Source organism: Bactrocera latifrons, unplaced genomic scaffold (assembly GCF_001853355.1).
Source record: "Bactrocera latifrons isolate USDA-ARS-PBARC rearing strain unplaced genomic scaffold, ASM185335v1 scaffold_19, whole genome shotgun sequence".
Classification (NCBI taxonomy): domain Eukaryota; kingdom Metazoa; phylum Arthropoda; class Insecta; order Diptera; family Tephritidae; genus Bactrocera; species Bactrocera latifrons.
Window position 1 is genome coordinate 1,772,005 of NW_017535407.1, and position 27,526 is coordinate 1,799,530.

At 37.2% G+C, this 27,526-nt stretch overlaps 3 protein-coding genes across 3 annotated transcripts; 2 read left to right on the forward strand and 1 right to left on the reverse strand.

Moving 5' to 3' along the window:
• The first annotated feature begins 463 nt into the window (after positions 1–463).
• LOC108967558 lies at positions 464–2,815 on the forward strand. Its single transcript, XM_018931056.1, has 3 exons — positions 464–887; positions 942–1,028; positions 1,094–2,815. Exons 1-3 carry the CDS (start codon positions 532–534, stop codon positions 2,688–2,690), a joined length of 2,040 nt encoding a protein of 679 aa, XP_018786601.1. The 5' UTR covers positions 464–531; the 3' UTR covers positions 2,691–2,815.
• Positions 2,816–3,627: 812 nt separating this feature from the next.
• LOC108967557 lies at positions 3,628–15,398 on the reverse strand. The gene is made up of 6 exons (XM_018931055.1): positions 12,492–15,398; positions 9,528–9,906; positions 8,917–9,449; positions 4,298–4,656; positions 4,037–4,226; positions 3,628–3,880 (listed from the first exon to the last, which is right to left on the reverse strand). Exons 1-6 carry the CDS (start codon positions 15,145–15,147, stop codon positions 3,717–3,719), a joined length of 4,281 nt encoding a protein of 1,426 aa, XP_018786600.1. The 5' UTR covers positions 15,148–15,398; the 3' UTR covers positions 3,628–3,716.
• Positions 6,353–7,747, forward strand: LOC108967560. Its single transcript, XM_018931059.1, has 3 exons — positions 6,353–6,800; positions 6,862–6,948; positions 7,426–7,747. The coding sequence occupies exons 1-3, from the start codon at positions 6,406–6,408 to the stop codon at positions 7,697–7,699; spliced, it is 756 nt and encodes a 251-aa protein (XP_018786604.1). The 5' UTR covers positions 6,353–6,405; the 3' UTR covers positions 7,700–7,747.
• Positions 15,399–27,526: the final 12,128 nt, after the last annotated feature.

The window sequence follows — 27,526 nt, forward strand, 5'->3', positions numbered from 1 at the left end:
AGCGACTGCCTGAAAATAAAAATCATTTTTTAGGCCTTTTTTTTAATTCCTGAATTTTTTTAAAATATTAAAAACAAAGGATTAAGGATTATATAAAAAAAAAAAGGATAAAGGATTATATAAAGAAGGTTCACACAAAATTTCAAGTAAATCGGTTGTATAGAACTTTAAATAATGACGGTACCGTGTGGAAATAAGTAGTTTCAAGAAAAACGCGTTTAAAAAGGCTAGGTACTGCGTCACTAAAGTAACTGTAGCTCTAAAAATAGTTTTAATTTTTAAAAATCCTTTGGAGGATATGTTCTTAAGGGTCTAAACTTTCTAATAAATATATGAAAAAAAAATCGAATTTTTCAAAATTCTAGAGTAGAATACTCCCTTAATATTAGCTATCAAATTAACAAAACAAAATAAGCGAACATGTCTTTGATTCCAATGTCAACAGAAAATTTATACTGTTTTGAAATTTTGAAAAATGCACACATCTAAAATTCTTTGTTGATCGCAAAAAAAAAAACAAAAAAAGCTGCAATGACTTGCACAGAAATTTTACATGAACTTCAGTGTAAAACTCCGCCCTGTCCCTGTCAGAAGTGCGCCAAGTTGCGTGGCGAGAGCGGAAATGGAAACGTCAATGCTGAAAGTAATGTTGCAGATATGCCGCCAGAGCGGCCAATACCAAAATATCAGTTTCAATGTAAATGCCTTTGTGAAACGGATACGGAAAGGCCCTATAAACGGAAATGTCCACCCGCTCCGCCGCAGCCCAAGCAAACTGTTAGTCCCAATAAAAAGTGTGTAGAAGATGATTGTAATACGGGGAAAGGTTGTTGCAATACGGGACGCAACTTTTTGTCCTTTATGATAAGCATAATTGGCTTCATATCGTAAGTGCAGACCCATACATGCTTTAATCAGCGTCTACAATTGATCCTTTACAGGTTTTTAATAATAGCCGCCATCGTGTTCTGGCTTTTGGTGTTGAAATGTACAATTATCCTGTCCATCAAAGTATATAAATCGAAGAGGTACGCATTAGTTGTGGGTACTTTTTTGATTTGATTTTGATAACTTTTTTCCATCATAAGTGTAGAACTACGCAAGTGACAGTAGTGAGCATAATTGGTTTCTTGTTTCTGCTTATATTTTGTACGGCTGCATTGACATGTTTTCAAAGATATTCGGCCAGACGTTCGGCGAGCAAACTTGCAGCACAACCAGCCATTAAAATAAAATCCGAACCCTCTGGCAGTTGGTATACATTTAAAAGAAGCCAACGGAAAACAATTGCGCCGCCATCCAAAGTGACTAAGACCCGTTACCCTTGGACACTTCGTTCCGTTACTCCGGGCTCAACAAAAGAATTAACATCCACAGTCAGCAAAGTTGAAACACGTTCTTCGTGGATGCCTTTTGGTAGAGGACGTGAGGTAACAACGAAGGATATCAAAATAGAGTCCAGTGAACCACGTTCGTCGTGGATAAAAACACATATTTGGCGAGAGACAACAACGAAAGATATTGTTACCCCTGTTAAGAAGCCTGAAGCATCTTCTTCCTGGTTACCTTCATTTAGATGGAGTTCGGCTTCAACGAAACAAATTGAACAACAAACAAAAACAACAGAGACACGTACCTCGTGGATGCCTTCTCGATGGTTGGGTCAGTCTCCGCCAAAAGAAATTGATTATCAACTGAAGAAATCTGAAATGCCCACTTCTGGGCTGTCTACAATTAGATGGCGTACAAAACAACCTGAACAAGCACCTAAAAAGATTGAAAGGCGTTTCTCCTGGCGGCCTTCTAGTTGGTGGGGTTCGTCGGCGCCTGAAGCTGAACAACGTTCTAAACAGAGTGAAAGGCGTTCCTTGTGGCGACCTTCTAGTTGGTGGGGTCAGTCTCCGTCAAAAGAAATTGGATGTGAACTGGAGAAGCCTGGAGCCTTTACTTCTTGGATATCAACATTTAGATGGAGTTCAACTTCATCGAAACAAATGGAGCCTCTAGCCAAAAAGGCAGAGGCGCGTACATCCTGGATGCCATTCCAGTGGGGTCAGACTGTACCCAAAGTGGTGGAACGAAATGAAACGTCTGTGACGCGTTACACTTGGTTACCTTCATTCAAGTTGAGGCAGTCACCAGTCAAAATTGAGACTACAACTACAAAGACGGAAGCGCGCTCTTCATGGTTACCTTCCTTTAATCTGCGCTCTAGATGGACAACTTACTTTACTAAATCAACTACAATAAAAGAAATTCAAACTCCACCACAAACAAGTAAAGTACGTTTTTCCTGGATGCCTTTTCTTTCGTGGAGTAACAAGCCAGCAAAAGGTATGGAAATTGAATTGACCCAAAAAGAGCATGAGTCACGTTCATCTTGGATACCCTACTTTAATTGGCGACGTACGAAGACAACCAAAACGGCAACAACAAATAAGGACTCCAAAAAGACTACTTCGACTTCTTACTGGTGGCCAAGTTTTAGTTGGGGTCAATCAGCAACTACAGCGACAAGTAACAGACTGTCCGGTGGAATGCAACAACAGAAGCTTACTGTCACCATAACCGACGATGAGGCACGCCAAATATATAAACGGTCCAAGTTGTATGCGATACCAACAGAAATGAAACAACCGCCAGCTTTGGTCGTATATTTACGAGATTTTATTCAAAGAAATGCGGACTAAAGACGCGACATAAAATGCGGCATAGTTCCAGAGTTAAGTTGAAAAAATGTGTGCAACCACAAAAATTATAGAGCAACCATTATAAATTTTTGTATTGTGAAACATAATTGTAAAAGAAATATTAATTTGATAAAAAAATAGTCTTAATAATTATGAGCGATGTTAGGAGTAGTTTAGATACTTATAAGAGATTATTTCATTGGAACGCTACAAAAGTAGACCGATACGGACAGCAAACGATGCCATATTCTTTCTCGTTTTTTTGACATTTCTCTTCAGTAAGGTTTGCAATTTCATCATGGGAAGATATACTACCCAACAAAAAGTCGAAAGAATGGGAGGCTAAGTTTATAACACTTTGGATGTTACTCCATTACCCATCTATGCGAACTACGTAGCTTCGTTCTCAATCGCCTTAGCTTTAGGATTTTTTGGATTAATCTCTTGACCTGTATTTAGCCCCTATACCTCATATAAAATTACTCTGCATAATAGAAAACTATTAACATTGAAATTTAATGCTTTATTTTTAAAAACCGCCGAATGAAACCCTGCTCTTACGTTACGTGGTTTTCATAGGTGTTATTAACGGTGGAAAGCTGAAGCTTAGGATCCGGATTGTAGAAAGTAAATGTAAATGCTGACGGTGCATGTATGACTCTACGGTAAAACCCAATGAGGTGGTTCGCGAACAGTCTCAATAACATAACTTAGAGTTTCCAAGATATTTTTAAGATCAGTTAGTTCCATAATTAAATCCATACAGTTTCTCTACTTCATTTTTATCGCATTGTTGTTGAAGGATTGTTGTTTCTATAATGTATTCTGACCGAAATTACAAATCCTTAAATATAAATACACTTTAAGCCCATCCTTTGTCTCGGAACTTAAAAATCAATATTTCGTCTTACTAAAGTTGTATACTTTCTTAAAATACTATTCAATAAATACTCATAAATATTTACAAATTAAATAAATGTACACAGTTACAATCTATATAGTTAGTCTAGTTAGTTAGTGCCACCATCAAATGTAATCGATCATCGCTGTAATTATTTCGAAGGCATCACGTGCGGTTGGCTCTATGGAAGCGCTGGGCAACAGATAGCCATGCACACCATTATCAGCTAACTGTATCGTGAAGCTGAAGGGTATACCAACTTCATAAGCCGCGAATGCGTCAGAGCAACCTGTTCGAAAAGAGTAAAAGTCAGCATTAGTTGAATGAAGTAATGCAAAAACTCTTCCGGCTGACACAAATATTTATACATACATATATACATATGTAAATACACAATATATATGTGTAACATACTGTCTATATAAATGTGTGTAACTCTGCCCACCTGAGCGATTTTCCACCAAATCACTTGTCGAGTCAATCTTGTAGCGTGACTTGCTGCCTTGCTTACGCAATCCATCCGTTCCCACCATGGCCACATCGAGAAAGTCATCGATGCGTTCGGCGTTAAATGAAGTGTTCGCTTTCATTGGATATGAAATAATCTGACCATAGGCTTGTAGTGAAATGTACATCTAAAGCAAAGTAAAGGCACCGGCAAATAAATATGCATACTCCAATAATATGGCAACATTTGCATGCCCACCTTAATTTGTTTACGATAATCTATTAGGAATTCCGATAGCGCTTTTGATTCGGGTTCGGAAAATGGTCCTGGTCCAGCGTACACTTCATTGCATGCTGATTTCGAGCTACCCCGCTTACCCCACTGGTAGTGCCAATTGCGATCCAGATCTACACCATAGCAAATGCGTGTTGCTATCTTCTTTTGCTGCAACCAAGTCATTGCTGAGTCGATAATACCGTTACGGCGTGAGATATGACGGGAACGCGTTTTCCGCCAGAAGCGATCATATTTATGACTATAAACGTAACCGTCAGGATTGAGTATAGGCATAAAGTACCAGGTCGTATTTTTTATGTACTCATTATCAACGGTTGTCTCTGTAAATTTTTAGAAAGTGTGTTATAATCTCTTAAAATTATTAAAATCAACAAGAAGTAAGTCGCTCGAATATGTTAAGTAGTTCTGAAAGTGTATGTATACCTATTTTTTTACTGATCTGTGTGCTACAATGAACATATCATTAGCGAACGACGGAATCTCAGTTTTCGACAGATGTATGACATTTTCCAAAACTCTCGCACCTCTGCCGAACAGACCATGGGATTGGAGAAAGAGAATGAGAAAAAGTGAGTCGGTTATTGAAGCGAGGCGAATCCTTACTGATCAGAATGGGAGTCAGGCCGTCTGTTTGAGCTCCCTTTTAGCGCAAACGCAGCAAAAAAATTCCTTCGGGTCCGGGTTGGACTCAATGCCAGTACCAGTCGGAAAGATACAGAACAACCCTGCTACAAGGTGTTGCTCCAGTGACAACATACTTAATCTAAAACTTACCGATGCAAGTGGAGTTAGATCTTCGAAAGTACATCCTTTGGCCGGATAAATTCCGGTTCAATACCGGTCCCGGCTGTTGTGGGAATTATGACCGTAGTATTTAGTCCCCGCATGACACTAACCGCCACTTTGCCTGCCCAGTTAACCCCACACTTTTGACACCGCTATAGTCCGACCCATCAAAACAGCACATTTTTTGGGCCTACCATTGGATGAAATCGATCTTATCCAACAACAGAGTCGGATATTTTTGAGTGCGAAGATCTTAAGTTTTTGATAAACGAGAAGTGACTAAAATTTATACTAAAACCCCAGACGTCTCGCAGATGGTTTTAAGATTATAAAATAAGAAAAACGAAATCTGCTGTTTGGCATCCAAAGGGTTTAGTTATATAGAAAATTATTCTTCGACCTTCGAATTGGGCACAACATAGAAATACCCAGAGAATAAAGTCGTAATTGAAGATCTGGCGAAAGATATACTCAGAAAGGTGCCTTTTGACTGCAAAGTCTTGGCTCATATCTTAGTAAAATTTGTCGTTAACCACCAACCAGTTCTTATCTTTAAATCCGTCCTCGTTGTGATCTGGAGCAACATCAGTCAATTTTAGAAATTTATCTCCTGGAGCAGCTGCTTATACGAAATTTCAGAGAGGGCAAGTCCCTAACGACCAATTTCTTTGAACCAATGTTGGAGAAAATATAACAAACAGCAGAAATAAATAGGTCAGGCCGAGTCTATTATGAAAGTTTACGAATGAGAAAAGAAATATTTCCAGTTATAAAATAAATAGTCTGATGCCTAATTCACTGTCGACAGTCAAAATTTTATAGGTATTGAATCCTACATAGAAAGGGAAAATTCTGTGAAATATTTGTAAACACGGGTGTTGTCTGAACGAAAGGAGGGAGTAAGAGAAGAGTAAAACATCTAAAGAAAGGTTGAAAAGGAAGGTACCGGTTTCGGAAGTTAAGAAAAAATGCCGTGATATCTGGGTTCGTTCAAAATTGTATAAGTGCTTATTGTGCTAATTTACAAGAAGGCTAAATTTTTGATATCTGAGTAAAGTCATAGGCTGACATTTTCATACCAAGTTATGGCTTTTCCATCAGCATTATCCTCTACTCTACTTACAACCCTATTGTGTTTTACAAATTTTCCCAACGCCCCCTTTTCAATATTTTACATCGTTGTAAAGTGAAGTCAGCCCCCTCTGATCTCTATGTCAGAATATTTTTCATTCAAATTCATCGTGGAATTCGCCTAAAATGCAATAAAACCAAAATTAACAGTAATGTTTACCGGAAGTTCTACCATGACTTATGCAAATAGACGGGAACTGAAATGCCAATTTCAAGCGTGCCCATGTGAGAAGTGTGTGTGTTTTCGTGAGGAGCGTTTGGCTAGCGGTTGTTTCAGCGAGCTATCCGACACACCGCCTGAACGGCCCTCACTCAAATATGCACAAGATGCTGACAGCAAGTTCGCCTACAAACCGTACAATATTGATCCGGAGTATAAACGAAAAGATCGGCCGATAGGACAGCAGCGCAAACAGGACACGCAGGACACCGACGAAGTCAAGAAATGTTGTAGCTCGAAAGCAGATGCTTGTGATAGTGGCAAAGGTTGTTGCAACACAAATGGCAACTTTATGTCTTACTTGATCAACGTTATTAGTTTCATAGCGTAAGTTAATCAAAATATTAAACTTGGATTGATAGTGTAATCTTTTTTTCACTGTTGGCAGCTTCACAATTATAGCTCTTCTACTGTTTTGGCTTAAAATGTGTGAATGGACATTTGCTTTATGCAAGAAAACTTATCATTCAAATAGGTCTGTATGAATTCATGAGTTAAAGTGAATTAAGTCGGCTTGAGTTGAGGTGGGAATTTTGATTTCTGGGGGCCTATTCTGTAACTCAATTCGAAAAAAAATTTACTTGAATTCGGATTTTTTATATTTCGATTTTCGGATTTTAAAGCCAATTTTCGAATAAAATATTCGTTAGCTTTTGAGTTACATTTATACTGGCACAGGGTGGTAAAACTTTCGCATAATTATAAAGTAGATCCGAATTTCGAATTGAATACATTTACGAATCGAGATACAGATTTTTCCCCAATTCAAAAGTACCGCCTTCTCAATCGCATCAGTCAATATAAAATCTAACATCAAGTCTTCAAGAAGTTGTCCAGTAATTGTAAATGTTTCCTTTAACATAAGTCAACTTATGTTTCTCTGACATATTATCACAATTCAAATTCGTGATATCTCGTTTTTAATTTGTTTAATTCTTATTTCAATTTTAAGGAAAACGCAACTCATAGTTATTAGTATAACAAGTATTATACTTCTAACTATGTTTTCCACCTATTTAATAACTGGTACCCCGCTTGAAAAACATATGACCTCATGCAAGGAATCGCATTGTGCTACTGAAACTAAGGAGTTTACCGTGACTATAACAGATGACCAGTCACATGAAATCTACAAACAATCTAAATTATATGCAATACCACTCGAAATGAAGCAGCCACCCACATTGCTGCTCTATTTGCGCAGTCTTATTCTAAAAGATGAATGAGATTACAACAAAAATTAAACGAATACTAAATTATTGTAATATATGAAACAAGTATTTATTGTTGAATTTTCGCTTAGGTGGGAAAAATTCAAAAAATCTGAATAATTATATTATTAGTTTTCATGAATTTTAGGTGTATTGGGTACCTCTTTCAGACATTCATTATATTTCTTACTAAATAATTTAAGTCTGGGCCGAGCTCTTAAAACCTTTTTCTACTCTTTCGACAAATGAAATTTCGGAATTCGCAAATAGAAATTTTCGAAATGAAAATTTAAGCTTCTAAATAATGTAAATATTGAATTTTTGAAATTCAGATTCTGCAATGTGCAAGGTAAAGTGAGCTTATAGTACTCTTTTAGGTTAGATGAATATTAGACAATGAAAAGTTTAGACTTCAAAGTATACTTCTCCTCTAGATTCGTACCGCAGCGCAGTCTCTTCCATAACGCTAACTATTCTCTCTGATATTAAAGCTCTCATATCAGCCTTGATCTCATCGACCGTAAGCTTGAGATTATTGAAGGGGTATATTGACCACTTGTATCTCTAAAATCGAGTTACTTCATGGAAATTGTAAGGCTGATGAGCTTGGTAGGTCAGGTACTTAAGTGTCACTAGCTGCAGAATGGAAACGAGTAGGAGCTCCACATGCTTATTCAGATTCATTACTGTATGGTTGGGACTCAGGCGAGCTCATCAAGCGCTGGTCAGATACTAACAACTATGCAATCGTAAGGTCGTTCCGTCCTAGAATAAATCGAAACAGGAAGGACTATAGAAGTTTTTATCTCGCTTCACAAAGGACTTAGTAGACTAAGTGTGATCTCTAGCACTTTTGCGGATCAGTCATCTAACTTAACTTGTTTAAGAAACAAATAACAGCATCAATACATTATTGAAGTTTCTTCCAGAGCTTTGTTAAATAGTGGAAAGAGTAAAATTGAGAAAAACAAACGATTGAAATCAGCATAGATATTTAAGAAGTTGATATGAGACATACATGCCCAATAGCTGTTTCGAAAACATATAAACTCATCTTCTTCTTCTTGTTTACTAAGTAACTGAACTGGCGTAGACACCGATTACGCGGTTATAGCCGAGTTAACGATAGCGCGTCATCATCTTTAATGCAGCGTAATTTTAATTTAATCATCCTATATATTTTCTAATTTTAATAACTGCAACCATAAATTAATTTTACATTATGAACTCACTGTTACTTTTGATCAGTCGCAATAGTTCACTGATCATCCAGAGCGACGTGGCCGGTCCGATCCATTCTAGGCCATGTGTGCCCGATTCAATGAACACTGAGTTCGCCTCTTTCGGTTGTTTCTTACTCTTCAACTTTTTATGTGCCACTTCTGATTGACTAGCTACACTGGCGGCATGTTCTTTCGACTCGATCTTCACTATGACCAATGGTCGTCCCTCATATGAGCGCCCAATATGAATTAACTCGACTAGTTGTGGGTGGCGCATGCGTAACATTTCCAAATGTGTGATAATATCATCGTATTCATAGTATTTATGCCATGACATGGTCATTGCTTGTTGTTTCTGTTGATTCTTGTTGTTTTTAAACGGGCGCATAGCGGCATTATAGTGAAACTGTTCTTGCGTCTGCTCGTAAACGATCGCCTTGCCGACATCGTAAATAAGCACTTCATGCGCGATCGATTCGAAACTGAGGCTCGCCTCAAAGTCCATCAATTGTTTCGGTGGCACCAGAACGTCTGTTAGACCGCTGTACGCAAAGTTTGTATTGTGGTGTAATCAAAGGTTAGTTCTGAATGAAAAAATAATCAAGACTTTATGTACTCACCGCAAGCTGGGACCCTTCAACCACTGCAGCTTAATGCCGTCCTCACTTTTCTTGTACTCTTCCAACGCATGCACTTGTGTATCGTCCAACGGCTTTAGGCGCCATATTTGATAACGCTCATAATTGATTTTGCGCGGCACATCTGGATTAACGGTGGTTTGGCTGATTGCATTCATAATCGGATTTTGTGTGACGGCCGTGGCGGTGGAATTTATGATGTGATGTGCCAAAATGCCAATCCAATTTTGTGGATTTTTTAGCGGATCGACGATCGTCAAAATCGGCACTTGTGCATCGGGTGTGCGCACTGTGGTCGTCGTTGTGGTAGTCTTCTTGCGTCGACGCTTCGGTCTCGAATCAAACCAACCAAAGAACCATTCTGAAACGAAAGAGAAACTCGTGTCAAGCGGGGCGAGGTGTATGTATGTGTGTGTTTGTAGGTAGCAAGAAAACGTAGCATTGATGCAGATTTAATGGCAGCAGTTAAGATAATTATATATGGTAAGATACATACACATAAGTACAAACTAGTGCTCGTTAAAGAAAGAATTTGAGTGTAATTTGTAGATCTCGTTTTGTTTTCGTTAAAATTTTTATGTTTTTCTTTACCGGTGCGTTTTTGGCGGGTTGGTTGAACAGATTAATTGCCTTAAAAGTGAGTTGCGATCTTGTGTAACCTCCGCGTTGTGATTAGTGAAGACAATTTAGTTCTGCTTCAGTAGAAAGTAAGTTTTTGTTAAGTATCTTGGTGTTTAGAAAGAGTATCTTTTGAATTTAATAACAAGATCATATTTATGGAGATAAACGAATATTTACTTGTCTTTAAGTATTTCTGAGCTACCTTGATGATATCATGTGTTTAATTAATTATTTTGGTATAAAATGGCTATCAGTGTTCTTATTGCTTTGAATTAATGTTTCCAAATAGGTATCACATCGCTTTTTAATACCCAGCAGCATTTGGAATTTATCATTATGTTTGTGCTAGGTGAGTCTTTGTGATTTAGGAGAGGCTACTATAGGCCTAAGATCGCGGTGCCATCCTCGTCTATCTATCTAAGGACGTTCAAAGCTGTATTAATGAATGCAGCTGAATTTAAACTGCGCGCGTCGAAGGATTTGGAGAATTGTTTTTTTTTTAGGTCGGTGTCACTGTCAGTCACATTTATGTCAAATTTCATGTCAAAATATTCATTAGTTTTTGAGATACATGTCGTTTTGTGATCTGCTAAATTGAGTTTTTCGGTTTTTGCGATGTCGAAATTTGTTGAGCAAAGAATTTGCATTAAATTTTGTTTACGGAATCAATTTGCTGCTGTGGATACGTTGAGGATGGTGCAGAAAGCCTTAGGTGATGAGGCTATATCTAAATAAAATGTTTCCAAGCCGGTGACTCAACCTATATCGTTCCGCAACCACCGTATTCACCTGAACTGGCGCCGTGCGACTTCTGGGTGTTCACTAAGCTCAAAAGACCGCTCCGGGGACACCGTTTTTATACGATAGAGGAGATTCAAGCCGCAGCGAAGACGGAACTGAAGGCCATCCCGGAAAGTGACTACAACCAGTGTTTCGAAGATTGGAAAATCCGTTGGCATAAGTGCATTACATCGGGAGGGGATGAAATTGATTTGGAAGAATAAATAAAGAATTTTCAAAATAAATACAATATCACCTTATCTTTTGGGCACAGTATATAGTAAGTTGCCCTATAAACAAAGGATTCTGGAACGTTAAGGCCGACTCTGAAAAGTTAAAAATTTATGTGAGAAGCCTTTTGTGTAAATTGTTTTTGATGATCGCCATTTGGTGTAATTTTTTCTGTAATTTTTGAACCTAAGTTGGTCGTTTGACCAGAAGTTCGCCAAATACAAGCGTTATGATCTTTTATGCTGCAGAAAGCTGTTAAAAAGATTGAAGTAGCTTCTTACAGTTGGACCGTATGCAGAAAATTATTCTCAAAGGATTTTCCCAAAAGACCGATAAAGTCAAAATTAAACTGAGGTCTGCCATGTAGAATCTTGAACGATATTAAAATATTAAAACTCGTAAACACTCGTAGAATCCGATGAGAATAAAAACTCAAACTTGAAATCTCTCAGTAATTGCTCAATTTAGAAACAGGATATGAAATAGTTCTGGCAAACCAAGGTTCCTCTCGGCTCTCAGTCATAGGAAAATCTATATATGACGACTATTATGACCAGAAATAGGGTTAAAGAGGGAGGTATATATTGAGTAGAATGAGTTTAGAACCATATTGATATATTTTGAAGTAAAATGTATCGACTAAGAATTTTGTTGAAAAGGAGGCCTAATTTTTTACACATTTTGAGCCAAATTAGTTTCATAGATTAACAGGGTCTGTATATAATATGTGAGGTTGAATTAGGTTTTTTAAGGTGTAATCACCTTCAATTGGGGTATTTAATGCAGTCCTTTTTGGAGCCAGAAAATCTACTGTGGTAAGGTAATTTCGTTATGATCTCGCAAAGACAGGAAGCAGGCAGAGAGTGAAGTGTTAATATGATTGTGGAGATATGATTTTCGCCGGAATTAAAATTTTATAATTTTTGCACTGTAACTACCTCATTTAATGAACTACCTCATCAGTCTTAACAAGTGTCCACATTTGTAAATACAATGTCAAAATGTTCACATTAAGTTTATTACAGGAAGTTAAAAAATTTTCGTTATTATCGACTTAACAAACGAGTTGTTTTAGCGAAAAATAAACGTAACAAAAAGAAAACATACAAGTAACTTTGCCAGTCATCTGATGGACTTGCCAACTCTCTCCACCGACACACAGAAAGTGTTATTATCTCTCACAATTAAACTGTCAACCACCCCAGAGTGGAGAGTAATCAAAACACACTTTGACCACCGCAATTATGTTTCATTTGTTTGACATAAAAGCTCATTTTAAAACACTCCCATACAAAATTAACAATTTACACTTACTGTCATCATTTTCACTTGTCTCCTCAGACGCTGGTTTGCTGCCGAAATTGAACAACGATTCAAACCAACTCGGTGGTTCGGTAGGTGTCGGTGGGGGCGGTACTGGTGTTGTACTACCAATATTCTTTTTATGTCGATTAAAGCCAAACCATGAACTTAACCAACTAGTCAGAGAGTTTGTCTGTTCCTCCTCTTCCTCCTCATCACTCTCAATCCGTTGTATACCATTGTGATAAGTGGTATAGGTCGGATACAAGTATTGTTCCTCTTCCGACTCCTTACTGCCGAAATTATCGGCCACGCCGTTCATAAATACTTGTACTGGATAGAAGATCATACGAAAAAATCCGCCAATACCACCACCAACACCAGTCTCGTCATCATCCTCGTAATCCTCATAGGAGGTTGAAGCGTCACTGTACGATGGACGTCTGCGTATGCGTTTCTTGGTAGCGGACTTGGTATAGATGCTTGGCTTCGTTGTAGTGGTTACGGGCGAACTGTAGATAACAGTTTTCTCCGAGCCCATTGCACCAAAGTCGGCGCCGGGTTCCGCTGAACTGCCATCGTCAATCACAATAGAATTTTTGTTCACATCTGTCGCCTGTTCAGCGGTTTCTTCCGTGTACTCTTCGGTTTGCTCCAAACTAGCAGAATTGCTGTTTTCTTGGTGTGGCTTATGATTGCCTCGTTTCCGTTTCTTATTAGTTTGCTTGTAATCGTAAAAAGATTCTTCATCATATTCCTCATAGGAGTCATCTTCATCCTCGTCCTCATCATCAACATTGTCGTTGCGATGCGAGGTTTTTTCGCCGTCGTCATCAACATCGTCGTCCTCATCATCTTCGTCGCTGTCAAAGTCGAAGAGATCAAATTCGCCTCTTTTCTCCACTTTATCCTTCTTCTTCTTTCTTCTATGTTTGACTTTCTTCTTGCGCGCTTTACTGTGTGTAGTGGTGGTCAGCGTTAACGTTGGTAAATCCGTTGTAGTGTTGGGGCTAAGTGTTTGATTTGCAATCTTCGTTATTTGCTTGGTCTTTACCTTAGTTGAGTTGCCTTTACGCGCTGGTTGTTTTGGCAGCTCCCAATTGGTGCGATTGAATACGCTATTGCTTAATTTTTGTATTTCAGTATGATTACCCACTTTCGCACGACGCTGCTTAATTCTGGGGCGTCTTCTTACCGCTCTCTTTGTTGGTTTATTTATCGTTTTGACGTTGTTACTCTCTTTAGTCGGGGTCACAGCAGTCTGACTTATGAGTTGTTGATCTGTCGGTTTCATACTTCGCGGTTCATTTATATAGGCGCGTATATTTGTAACGGAACGTTTGCGTAAACGGTGCTCCTGCGATGTAAGACTCTTGCTAAAAATACCGTTTGTAAAGCTCGGCTTCTCCAGCTGTGTGGCGACTTGTTGTTTCTCGGTGCTTGTTTGGGGTTTTGCTGTTGAAGCGCGCACACCTTTGATGATTTGCGGCAACTCACTCTGTTTGAGACCTGTCGGGTGCGTATTAGGCTTACGGCCCGGTCTATTTGGTTTCTTCTTATTCTTACGCTTCACTTTAGTCTTATGTTTGCGCGTTGGTAAGTGCACTTGATCACTGATCGTCAACTCGGTTTGCACCATAACCGGTGGTGGTTTGTGTAGGTGGATAGGTAATTTGGAGATTGGTGCTTTGGTTATGGGCACGCTTAAAGGTCTTTGCAGGCGTATAATTTGTGGACGCATTGTGCTATTCGAACCTGCTGAGATCGCCGAAGTGATGGTTGTGGGCAAGCGATCGACCGAAGCAGGAGCTTGACAATTACTTTGGTAGTATTTGCGCTGGAGATACAGGTCGCGTTCGTATTGCTCTTTAGAAATGTAAATCGGTATGCTGCTGTTGTTGGAGGAGGACGGTAATGTGTTGACGGTATCTGGCATGTGCCCCACCTCTGTAATCGCATATATGATACCGGTGGTGGGATTGGTAAAAAATAATGGAAAATGCTGGGCGCTGTGGTTCTTAGTGAGATTTTCGAAGCTTTGATGCGAGTTCTGTTGCGTTTGCATTTGCGTTTCACTGGACGATACGATTTCGATGACACTACCCAAACTTTGCTTGACTGGCGGCATTTTAATGCTATGCGCCGGAAGTTGTGGCTGTACTGTGGACGAAGCATGCGCGTTGTGTTGTGTTGTGCTTGCGAATGCAGGCACACTAGGCAAATCAAACGTATTTGTTTCACCTGAACTCACTTGTTCATCGAACATATTGAAATCAAAAGTCGAGCCCACAGTCTGGCCGTTCAGCGCATGCGCTGGCGCCGCGTCGCTTGGTGACTCATGCCAATGCTTTAGTGGACGTCCGACACGCTGCACATGTCCTGGCCACGAAGCGCCATTTTTCGTCGCGACACTCCAACGTTCTTCATCGCGATTATACTTCGGCACGAAGTTGCCGTACACATTGCGATAGGGCGGCTTCGCGGTCCACGCGCGTCGATGTTCGTTAGCGAGCAAATCACGTGTCCAGGTGCGTTTTGTGTCGCGCACAAAATTATCGAATTCCTCGGCGCTCGGATGATAGCCGAAATCGTAGGCGCGCAAACCGGATATGCTGGCAAGGAGCAGTTTGAGCATTAGTAACTTGGTGACAACGAAAAAGCACAACATTTTTTACAGTTTTCAATCTCTTACTATATTTTGCTTAAATATAAACTGACACTACTTTGTTTCAACAATCTTTATCACTGCTTTCACTGCTATTTTATTTTGCATGGAGCAAAGATAATCACTTCTGCCACCAGCTCTCATGCAACATCGTTTCACAAGCCAATTTCTGCGTTCAAAGACAATTTTATTCGCACTTAAGCTCTTTTCATTTGCTCAAATATTCGCTTACTTTTCAACTGGACCACCTTTCGCTTCACCGTGCCACATGCGAATAACGCAAGCGCGCCGCGCTAAAGTGAAATTCAGCTGCAGCTACAGTCACTTGCCACCACACGCACACATATGCGCACGTTTTATGTACATATGTGTGCAATAAAATACAACTTACTCACTTCCATGTGTGTTTAAATGCGTATTTAACCGGGTGAACTGCGGAGGGTTCACTTCCCGCAACACACACACACACACACACGTCCATACATATGGCTGTATGCTCCAACTACTTCACCCAGAAGTATAATGACAGTTGGCGATGGCACACGCCAATTTGAATTTTCCAACGTCTCACTGTGTCACTTGAAACATGAAAGCACCAGCGACATTCTGCCACCATCGCCATTGTCATTGTCGTCGCTGTCAATATGAATCGAACCATTACAAATTGTTGATCTAATCATAGTGCTGGAGTCACAAATACTTTTCATCGTTTTCGTAGTTCCATTTACCGTTGCGTGTACCCCACTTGAAAGTGATATTTTCGTATGCCGAATGCAAAGGTCTTTACACTTCGTTGGTTTTTTTTTTTGGTACAAAATCCGTATGTCATTCTACAATTTTTTTTTTTTTGTAGAAATTAAAAGTTAAATCCCGGAAAGTCTAAATAAAAAATATGGAACCAATTCTTATATTGAGATGGCTCGGAAATTAGGGCATATCAAACACTTTTCATTTCAAAGCAGTAAGCGTTCACCGAATAACCAATCAGAACACCAGAAAATGCTATTTTAAGACTAAACTGTTATTGGTTTTTGAGCCGAATACATGCAATTATGTTTTCTTATTTTGTTATTTTCATATTTGGATGTCTAAATTCAATGGCAAGGAAGATATTTCGTTTAATTTAATAAAGAAAAATTTTCAAAAAAATCGTCGTTGAAAATTCAATTTTCTAAAGATTTCACTCAGCTTTAAAAGTCTGAAATAGGTTAGTTCCGATTTTATGGCAAACGGGGACGACACTTTGACTATTTAGCTGAAGTCAGGCTCCTGTAATTGGATAGTGCAGCGCCCTCTGGTGGCGCCATCTATATGTCGCCTGGTGCGTTAGAATCTGCTATCTTTATCGATTGTCCAGCATACTGGCGGCCATACCGGCCAACGAGCTAAAACAATTATACGACATGCGTTTGGACCGTGCAAAAAGCTGTATTCAAGCAGATAGTCTACATACTTCTGAATTGAATAAAATAAATTGATTCGCCGAAAAAAACCAATTGTTCTGTTTTTTTTTTTAAGTTCTGCTTACTTTGGAAAGCACTTTGAATTTATGCTAGAGCATGCGTTTATTGGAAACTATGGATATATTTTCGGAACTTCAGTTACTCGTTAAAGTATACAAAATATATTTTTTGAAGTCGTTCTTCAATCACTTGTGTAAAAACGATGGAATTCAATTTGCTTAGATAATCACTTTCAACATTAATTCAATGTTTATGTTCACATATTACAATTGGTGCCACTTAGCGGTCACTCTTAACTCGCACAAAAACTTTTCGCAATAAATTATTATTGATTTTCATTTGAATTTCCCCCATTACTGCCACTTTTATTGCCAATCATCAAAATCAATAAATCTGCTGTACTCTCATGCATTTTGTGGTTTCGTGGGAGCAATTTCAAGCGTCACAACCGATTAATTTCTCACTGAGCACAAGTGTGTAATTTGTTATTTCTTTTTTTGGTTTGTTGAAACAATAGCGCGACCACAATGAGCATATGCATTTCATTTTCTAACGAGAGCGTAACACATGCGCAGACCTCTAACGCGCAACTGGCCACTTCAACGCCAAACTTCACCATTTTTGCGCGAACGCGGTAAGGCTCCTCGTGGCACTTCGTTTATAGTGTTGACTTAAATTTCTAACGCTTGTAGTTGTTAATAGATGCGTATAGAAGAAACTGGAATTTAATGACATTGATAATACCTTTTTTTTCGGCTGCATGCTGCTATTTAATGGACTATTCGGAAGCTTTTAGTTAGTTATGTGATGGTAGTAATTGAAGTCTAAGGATGAGTCTCAATGAGGCAATTATTCTAAAGTATAATAAATTCGAAATGTGAAAAAGGCTTAGACCAGATTGGAACTCAACATAAAATATTTGATTTTGCGCCAAGAAAAAAGTTTTTCACAAAATATCGTAAATATGAATAAATCATCCTTCTCCTAGATGCAATCCTGAAAACGTCATGATAGTACCCGATTACGCTCGGACCTCGTAATTTGCGCACAAGTCAATTTGTTAAAATATTTTTCATATTATGAATAACAACTCAGACGAGTTTGCTTAAAATCTTCTATTTCTAATGAAATTACTTATACGTGGTTTGGGAAGTCTACTTTATGGCGCATATACGCAGAAAATGGTGTAAAATTTGTCTCAAGCAAGTCGTGCTTAACCTTTTTTAATGAGGATCGTTGTGTTCGCATCAAAAAGGTAACAGAGGATTTCAACATAATCCATTGATCGAGCCATCCTATTTGGTAAATATGTTGAAACTGTCCAAAAATCTAGAATATGGTTCTCAAAATGAGCCGGAACCGAAAAAATTTGCATAAGGCTTTGAAGACCTTCGCTTAAGAAAAATATATATTTACAACGGGTTTTTCAAAAAGATTCCATTTTCGCCACAAGTTTTTTTTTTTTTAATAAAACAAAAAATGTTAAGAATAACAATGCAATTCTTTATTCCTGCGAAAATACATTTGTTGCTACTATGTATGGAACTCGACTTCTTTTGTATGACCACCACAGGCACGCTTGCAGAATTGCAGACGCTGAACCCATTTTCCACGGTTTTCAAGCATAAATGGGCCGATACTGCTGCAATTTCACGTTCGATATTCGTATGAAGTTCATCAATCGTCGCTGGCTTGTTGGCATAGACCGTATACTTGACGCAGCCCCACAGGAAATAGTCCAACGGCTTCAAAGCGCACGACCGAGCCGGCCAATTGACTGGGCCATTTCATGAGACAACACGTTCACGAAGCTTCGTTTTCAATAAATCGATTGTGACATTCGCTGTGTGGCTTGCGGCGCCCTCCTGATGAAACCACGTATTGTCCAAGTCCATTTCGTGCAAAATATGAGCCTCACCTTTTGGATGAAAATCCAGATTATTTTCAAGTTTTTGCTCAACCCAAATCACGAACATAGCACGATTATGGTGGTCAAGTGGCTTCACTTCTCGCGTCATTTTGATCTTGTAAGGATGCAGGCCAAGATCTTTTCGCGAAATTCGCCACAATGACGTCACAAAGATGCCCAAAGTTTGTGAACGACGTGTAAGAGGCTGATTTGGGTCTTCCTCAATTGATGTGGTTGCAGCAGCAATATTTTCAACACTACGGGCACTTCTTCTCCCACTAGACGCGCAATTATTGATATGACAGGACGAATATGACGACCATAAATTGGACGTAGCGTTGAAGCCACTGACTCCGAATTTGAGTAGTAAGTTTAAATAACTTCGACTCGTTGTTGAATATTGGTCTACTTTTGTAGGGGTTTTATTGAAAACCCCGTTATCAAAAGTATGGAAAAAAATGATTAGACACCGGATTAATATTAACAGAATTGATCTACGTAGCCAGAACGGGTACGGATTTTTATTCTGTCAAAAGACTGTCACGCGACAGCTACAACAACAAAAAGAGAAAGAGGGCAATAAATATATTTTTTAGAAGCATTTACATACTTGAAAGAAACTATTTTAAAAATTCTAATTTGATATCAAATAAAAATTTAATTTTGTAAACTTTCCTACAGGACACATAGAAGACAGGATAGCACTTTAGTCTTTTGCTTGAAAATTACTCTTTTGCATGCAATATATGTTATGTTCGTATTCCTATATATGCTTATGAGTGTGAATTATGAGCAATGAAAGCAATTCAACTCATGCCATCAATCATGTCTGATATTTTTCTAAATAATATGTATATATATTTATTTTTTATAATAATTTTTTTAGTCCATTCTTGATGATGACAAGACATCTACAAAGAAGTAGATAGTCAAACTTAAAGAAACTCAGGATTAAATTGATGAAGTAGTCATATGTACAAGTGTACATGCATGCATATATAAATGTAGGATTGTAATATTTCAACGATTTTACTGACATGCGTGAGAGTTTTAACCTAAATTTATGGAAGTTACTCTTTCCAGTTGTGAAGCACTTGGTTTATTATATCATAATAGTAAATGCAATTTAGTTGTAAAACTGTAAAAGCATGAAAAATCCAATATAATGACGTCAAAATATTCTTTATCGTTAGCACCATAAAGAGTGATTCATTTCGAGGTTACCTACATTTTTTTAAGAAAAAAACACAGAAACTGAAAATTTAATGGGGAATATTTATTATCATTCAAAAGAACATTATTTGACATTTACTTTTTGAAGATTAGTTCTTGCAAAAGCTGTATTTTGTATGCTTTCAATTTAAGATCTCATTCTAAAATGCGCTAAGTCGTTCCATACGTCAGTCCGAGTTGCTGCGAACGGCTCAAAAGTGACTCTCCACGGTCTTCCTGTACACTCTCAGTTCAGGCTGCTATATTTTCTTCAATGCGTGCTGAATGTGGTCTATTCGGTCGTATATTATCCAATAATTAAAGCTAGGTCCCAAGATGGGTTGCGAATAGGGCACTCAGTAGGTCGATAAGCGATGAGCGAAGCGCGTGAAGTATAATCTTTATAGAACGGGAGTTTCCTTAATAAAATTGAAAGATTTGTAAACGTTGTTCGGACGTAAGTCTTTCCATCATTAAATACCAAACAATACTGAACAAAAATAACATGACAGCTTGACCCGACTCACGCGTATCTGTCAAATTCAAAATCGTACTTCTACTTGAATCACCCGTTATAAGTATGATTGAAGCTGGGTATTAATTTTACTTTCTTAATCCAGTCTAAATATTAGAACAGAAGGTCAAATTACACTTATACACACACACACACTACAAATTATTGTTTGTGTTTAGTAGACAGTTTGCAGGGTAGAGCCAAGTGTTTGAAAGGTGGAATCTGAATTTTCTCGATTTGTTAAACCTTGGAAAGTTACGATATGCTTAGATTGGATACTCATTAGACGCTTCTTTCGATTTACAAGAGCAAATCGAACAAACAACTGGTATAATTATACTGGTATAATGTAATAGAGTTGACATATAATTTTTAACACCATATTTACCAATTTTGACCCACTGTCACTTCTAGCTTATATGTGCAACTAGAAAATTAACATCTTAGCCAAGAATATCAAGTGTTCCTCACAACGCGTAATAAAATCTCAACCGTGGTTGAGTGGTAGTGGTAATTAAGGCAACCACCGATTTTAATGCAACAAGAAGTTAACCTAACTACTTCTATGCCATTAAAAAACAATAATACAAATAATAGAAAATGACGCTGCAAAAAGTGTGTCCGTCATAGAACTTTTCGCGTTGGTTGATTATTGTAATCTATGAACCGGTTAAATAGGACTCTGATGCGCAATCGCAGTTACAATACATATGTACATATAGACAAATGGATCTGTGTATAAGTATGTGTGGTCGAGTATCTTATGCATTTACGCACTGAGCGACAGGAATTATGAATGAAACTGAAAGTTTTAAGCCGGGCTATCTAGCTGTCAAGTTGCTTAGCGTGTGTAACGATTTGTTTACGTTTGAAAGATATATGTATACGTATGTATATGTGTAGTAAGAGCACAAGATGTTTAATATTCGTGTGAAAAATTATAAGAAAATATTTTATATAAACATACATATATTATTAAATTTGGTAAAAGCTTAAATTACTTCCACTAAATACCACACTCTTTCACATTAAATACCTGAGGCGGTCATTTTATGATATATGGAGGAAAAGCCAGAACCAGAAATTTTAATTGGCAATTAAGTTAGGATAATTTGTGTGGTTAGATATATAATTTTTCACACTAAAGGAGCATAAAGTGAAGCAATTGATAGTAATAAATAATAATTAAAAACTTATAAAATGGCTTTAACTCACATTAAATATCACTTTTATATGATGTTTATGATAACAAAACTCTCAAAAAAAAAAGTGATTAAAAATAATAAAAAACTGCCGATCTCAAAATAACATAGAATTAGTTGTTATACATTTGCAACGTGTTGCCACAGTGTGTAATATTTTTGTTGTATGTATCACCTAAAACTAAACAAGATAGATATAGGGCTATAGGGCCGGGTGATTCAAGTAGAGGTACATTTTCAATCGCCTTTTTTTTGGCGTACCAGGCGTAAGTCGTGTCAAACTGTCATGTTATTTTTGTTCAGTAATGTTTGGCTTTTCATTATGGGAAGACTTACGTCTAAACAACGTTTACCAATCGTTCAAATTTATTACGAAAATTAACGTTCTGTAAAGAATGAGTTTCGCGCGCTTCGCTCAACTTTTTGTTAACATAATCGGCCCACTGAGTATACTGTTCGCAACACCATCACTCATCTTGGGACCCAGCATTCATTATTTGGTAATATTTGACCGAATAGACTACGTCCAGCATGCAGTGAAGAAAATATGACAGCCACAGCTGAGAGTGTACACGAGGACCCTAGAGAGTCGATTCGGCACTGTTCGCAGCAACTCGTATGACTGTCGTATGGAACGACTTGGCGCATTTCACGTCGAGATCTTAAATTGAAAGCGTATAAAATACACCTAGTGCAACAACTGAAGCCGTTCGAATTGAAAAAACAACGACGGGTGGTTTTATCGGTCCAAATTTTTTTTATTTGTCTAACTGTTATAGCCCTAGGTGCCAAATATGCGAACCTTAGTACCTATAGTTGTCTTTTAACCGAAAATCTCGGTCAATGTATGGGATACACAATTGAAATTCATGGAAAACTCTTTTCTGATAATAGTAAATATGTGTGTGCGTCAAAAATGTGTTATATTAATTCTTCCTTTAGTCCCTATATACATTTTCGAGCTTTCTGGTGACATTATACCGCATATATTAGCAAATATGCAAGTTATTTTAATAGAATTGAGAGTGCGTGTTTTACTCCATACAGTGTATCTTTGTGCCTAAAATGAGTAAAGCCGAGAAAAAACTTGACCTAGCCTCCATATAACTAATATAATGATTTTCGAACAACCGGCTGAACATACTCCATATGATTGGTGATTGGTGGGAACCTTGATGAAGTCTTGGAAATATTTTATTAGTCTATCGCCTTTTAACGGCATGTAGTATTGCAAAAAAAAAAAAAAAATATAGAAAAAATCGGTTCAATGCTGCAAAATTAACTGAATGTATAAAATTGGATATAGTTTCATGGCAAAAATATCTGAAATTTGTCTACGAATTACGCATATTTCCACATACTACATATGCATAATTATTTTCGTTACTTTAATAAACATTATGCTAAATATGGTGGTAATATGAGTATGAGTTTTATACCATATATACTATACATATAAAATAGCTTGGATTCCGAACCTCTCGTTGACGTTTTGCACCTACAGATATTTCCCTGGCTTTAATCGTTGCAAGTACTATAATACAAATGTTCGTGATAAAGAGCCACTTGGTTTTAACAAATGTTGCAATTGTAATAGTTTTTTTGCTTTATTATTCAATTGATAAATAATTACAAAGCAAATTTTTGTCCTTTCCATATGTTTTATTTCCACTTTTAATGTGAAGATTTTTTAATTAAAATAATCAGTAGAAACTGCTGAGTAAATGATAAACACATTCTTATATATATATAGTATTAGTTGTCAAAAAAGCCTTGCGGTATTTTATTCGTCTCATCGGGTCATGCTATACCTTTTTGGAGAGCTAATTTCACGCGGTAACACGTGTTTGATTGATTGTCGTTTTTTTTTAAGCAAAATAAAGAGCAAATACGGCATATTTTACACTACGATAAAGGTAAAAATGCATCTCAAGCCATCAATAAAATTTGTGCAGTTTATGGATCCGATACAGTTTCCATTTTCACCGCACAACGATGGTTTCAACGTTTCCGTTCTGGTGTAGAGGTGGTCGAAGATGCGCCACGCTCCGGAACGCCTGTCGTCGAAAATTGCGATAACATCGCTGAATTGGCCGAAAGAGGCCGGCATAGTAGCAGCCGTAGCATCGGTCAAGAGCTGTGCATGAGTCATTAAAAAAAATTTTATGAACAATTGAAAATTCAATAAAAAATACCGCAAGACTTTTTTGACAACCTATGATGTATGCCACTAACATGTGGTTATGATGCTTTAAGAGGATTTTAATTATAATGAATTCACAAGAAACTTTATTTCGAATACTCCAGACTGGTTCAATGTGTCTGAAAATGAGATGAGATTTTTACGCATCAAATTTAAACGGGAATTTTAGAGGGATATAGTTTAAATGACACTAAATATTTATATATATACTATACACTTATATACATACATATGTGTATACTTATGTATGCATTTATGCGAATATATAAAATGCCATTATTTGATCGAAAGTCGAAAGTGAAAATTTTGACATAGAGTTTTTTGAAAAATATTTCTTATTTTTTTAGTAAAAACAACCCACAATTAAGAAAGTAGAAAAGTAGTAGTTAGCTTATCTTCTACCAAAATTCAGTTGCGCATGACAAATTAATTGCTACAGATTTCAAAACACTTACAATGTAATTATTATGTACATATGTATCCATGTAAACCTTGAGTACTCATACATTGTTTTAGGCAAATGTGACACACATATTTGTTAATGTATGTATGTAAGTATTCGTTTGTATAAAGATTTAAATATGAAAATGTACTTGCTACATCCGCATTTATCTTTTCAACAATCGGCATAAATATGTACACATATACATATGTATATATTATATGTATATATTATATGTATATATTATATGTGAAAGTATAATGTCGAAAAAGACATTGTTAGACAATGAAAGTTTTTAGAATCGTTCAAGCTGAGAAAGTATAAGTAACAATTTAAAACAAAATATGTAACTTTATCATTCAGACAGAATCTGAATTATTCGTTTACATATTATTATAAAGATAATAATGGAAAATATATATAATATAATATTGGTTAGGTTAGGTTATACTGACCGCCTGGCACGCCATATCTAGACCTACTGGTCCTTATTAATATTTAATAATTATTATACCAAATGGAAATTTTTTTAGTTTGAGGTGAACTTTAAGAGCCACTTGTTGTCCAAGTTCGATTCTTCGTTTGGTCCCTTGAACTCCGAAGCTCCTAGACACTTATGACGATTTCTAGATAGCGCTGCAAATGTGCATAGCAGTTGGTCCTGTGTCTCTCACCTGGGAACTGCTCTGGACTTTCTGCATGTATCGTCGGTTGTGAAATGAGGGTCAACAACTGGCTGGCAGTTCTTTCCAAACCGTGTGAGTTTTCCTAAGAGGCTTTTGCACATGATCTTTGCGTTCGTGCATGTACTTAAGGCATTCCATTTCGCACTGATTCGCCTGTCAGCCGTTTCGGAAAATTCATTGTAAATCTATTTCAGTGACTTCCGTATTTCTTGTACTTGTTCGGTAGCTAGACTTTTGGCCATCTGCATCAGCTGTTTCATTTCCCGGTATTCCTTTGTGGCCTGGAAATCAGTATATATGCAGCCAACTTCCAGCCGCCGTTACATCTACTTCTTCCCTGCTTCTAAGGATATTCTGTGAGGTAATGCGATGGGAGATTATTAATTTAATTGTTACCAGGCTATCGGATATATATATATATTCTTTTTATGTGGTTTCCTACACCGTTTTCAAAACTGCAAAGGCTTCACTGGCAGACACTGTCATATTTTGGAAGCAAAGATCCGGCTCTGAGCAATAGATTCCGGCTCGCACTCTATTCGCCGTTTTTGATCCGTCTGTATAGATGTTGTAGGTTCCGCTGAATTTGTTAGCTAGTGAGGTGTAGTTTTCGTAAATATATGCTTCGACATGTAGGCCCATACAAATTTAAAGAGTTTTTCAATCTCGATCAATTATGACTGCGGATAAACTGAAATATTCGAGTTGGACTCGCTCAGCTGAACCCATTATACCAATTAATTTGGAACGTAACTAAAATAGAAGGCCAAATGTCGCGGTTCACCACATTTGTTTTCGTCAAGATATGGTTCAAAAACTTGCCAGAAGTGTCTAATTTATATATGTTATAATACAAAAATTAATTATAATTTTCTGGTCAAGTGCCAACCAGAGATTTTTTCTAAAACGTTCAAACATAAAACATGATATTTCAGTAAGAGTAAATACAGTTGCAGAGATCCACTTTTTTGATATTGCCAACTTTAAATTCTTACTATACCCTGACTAGGGTATAATGTGGGCTTATCTGTTATAAAATGTAAACTTTGAAAACTTTCAACGGAAAATGAAATTGAATATTAGGCTAGTGCTGAAGCCATTGAATATAGTAAGAAGTCAAAAAAATCACAGTAGAATGAAACGCTTTGGAAAAGGCAGATAAAATAATAAAAGAAAAAATAGTTTATAGACAATCTGGGAGGTTGGGAAAAACGGTTTATCTGAATTTCTACCAAAAAAACCAAAAAAAAAAAAAAAAGTTCTATAGAAAAAAGTTGCATGCCAAAGTTGTAGGTAACAAAAAAAGCTACAACTTTTATATAACCTCAAAATTTATGTGAAAACCTTAAATCAAGTTATTGGTGTCTTTATTTTTTTTATTATTATTATTATTATTTTACAAAAATCTTAGACTAACCTCTTTAATTAAGGTACAGAAGAAAATGTGTTGCAAGGTCAGTAAAACGCAATACCTTACTTATTTCATTCAATAATGTAGAAAATTTTTATTTGCTTTCATAATTCAGTTTACCATACATTAGCACGTGCATTTATTGTTAACATAATGCAAAAATGACGTACAATTATTCATACAAATGTGCACACTTAGAAATGTTTGTCACTTAGATTGTATGACAGCTTACTTATCTACTAGAATAGAACAGCACCGGTAAGACGAATTGATTAATAAACTGTTGTTAAAGTAAATATTTGAACAATGCATTGTCAGACAATTGTAGACCGAAGCAAAGACCAGGTAGGAAATGTTTGCTCCAAATTTGACTAGTCTTAGCGCTCTTTCTTTGGCAAAACTTGGAGAATGGTGAATAGAACAAACAACTGATATAAATCAATTTAATCGAATAGAGAAGAGAATACCTAGTAAGTTAAAATTAGTGGCATGGCGTAGTAATAAGAAAAATGGCTCCAAATAGATTAGAGGGAAAACCTGTATTCCATTCGCTAGAACTTGAAATGTAACGAATAAATCAATAAACTGGTATAAATTAAATAGACTGGCATAATATAATAAATAAGAAAATATCTGGTAGGTCAAAATATTGCTAGTTGTAGTAAGAAAATTCGCCCTCAAGTAGATTTTTAACTAACTTCAATTGGAGAAGATTTTAAGAGTGGCGTATAGAACAAACAACTAGTATAAATATATTCGATTATGCCGAATTGAAATAGATACATGCATAAACATGGATATATTCTAATATTTTTGAGAGAGAAATTGAGAATTGAAGACGGATGTGTGTTGCCAGTTGTAATAAATACTTTCAGTATTGATTTATATATTACTAGTTTATGCACAACTGAGATAGAATTTTTACGAAAAAAAGTTAACTTACATACAAAGTTATTAATCCGGTGAGTCAACAAACCAATTAGTTCAACCAACAACAACATGTGGTTGACGCTGGTTAACTCTACCGGCTTTAATGATTCTCAACGCTCAGCTGTTTAACCGCTGCAAAGTCGGAAGCAACGCGAGCGGCACAACTAACGCCGACATTCGCGATTGTGGCTTGATCATGGCACCAGAGTGTGGCACTGGCAGTGGTACTCACGGCAGCTCACGGCTAGCAGCTAGAAAGTGGCCTTAGCACGCCGAACGGCTGCACTGTGACTGCGAAGTCAACAATGCAGTCAACGTCAGCGTCACTTTAGCGTTTGTAAGTGCGCTGTTTTACGTTCGGCGCGTACAATTGCCGAGGGAACCAACCTGCAATTGCTGGCGGCAAAAGT

Bases quoted from the DNA above. Each gene is read 5' to 3' on its own strand.
- LOC108967558 (XM_018931056.1), top strand. From the start codon at position 532: ATGACTTGCACAGAAATTTTACATGAACTTCAGTGTAAAACTCCGCCC. The intron at 888-941 runs GTAAGTGCAGAC...GATCCTTTACAG, and splicing joins AGCATAATTGGCTTCATATC to GTTTTTAATAATAGCCGCCA. The intron at 1,029-1,093 runs GTACGCATTAGT...TCATAAGTGTAG, and splicing joins AAAGTATATAAATCGAAGAG to AACTACGCAAGTGACAGTAG.
- LOC108967560 (XM_018931059.1), top strand. From the start codon at position 6,406: ATGTTTACCGGAAGTTCTACCATGACTTATGCAAATAGACGGGAACTG. The intron at 6,801-6,861 runs GTAAGTTAATCA...CACTGTTGGCAG, and splicing joins AACGTTATTAGTTTCATAGC to CTTCACAATTATAGCTCTTC. The intron at 6,949-7,425 runs GTCTGTATGAAT...TTCAATTTTAAG, and splicing joins AAAACTTATCATTCAAATAG to GAAAACGCAACTCATAGTTA.
- LOC108967557 (XM_018931055.1), bottom strand. From the start codon at position 15,147: ATGTTGTGCTTTTTCGTTGTCACCAAGTTACTAATGCTCAAACTGCTC. The intron at 9,907-12,491 runs GTAAGTGTAAAT...CTTTCGTTTCAG, and splicing joins GACAAGTGAAAATGATGACA to AATGGTTCTTTGGTTGGTTT. The intron at 4,227-4,297 runs GTGGGCATGCAA...ACTTTGCTTTAG, and splicing joins ATTATCGTAAACAAATTAAG to ATGTACATTTCACTACAAGC.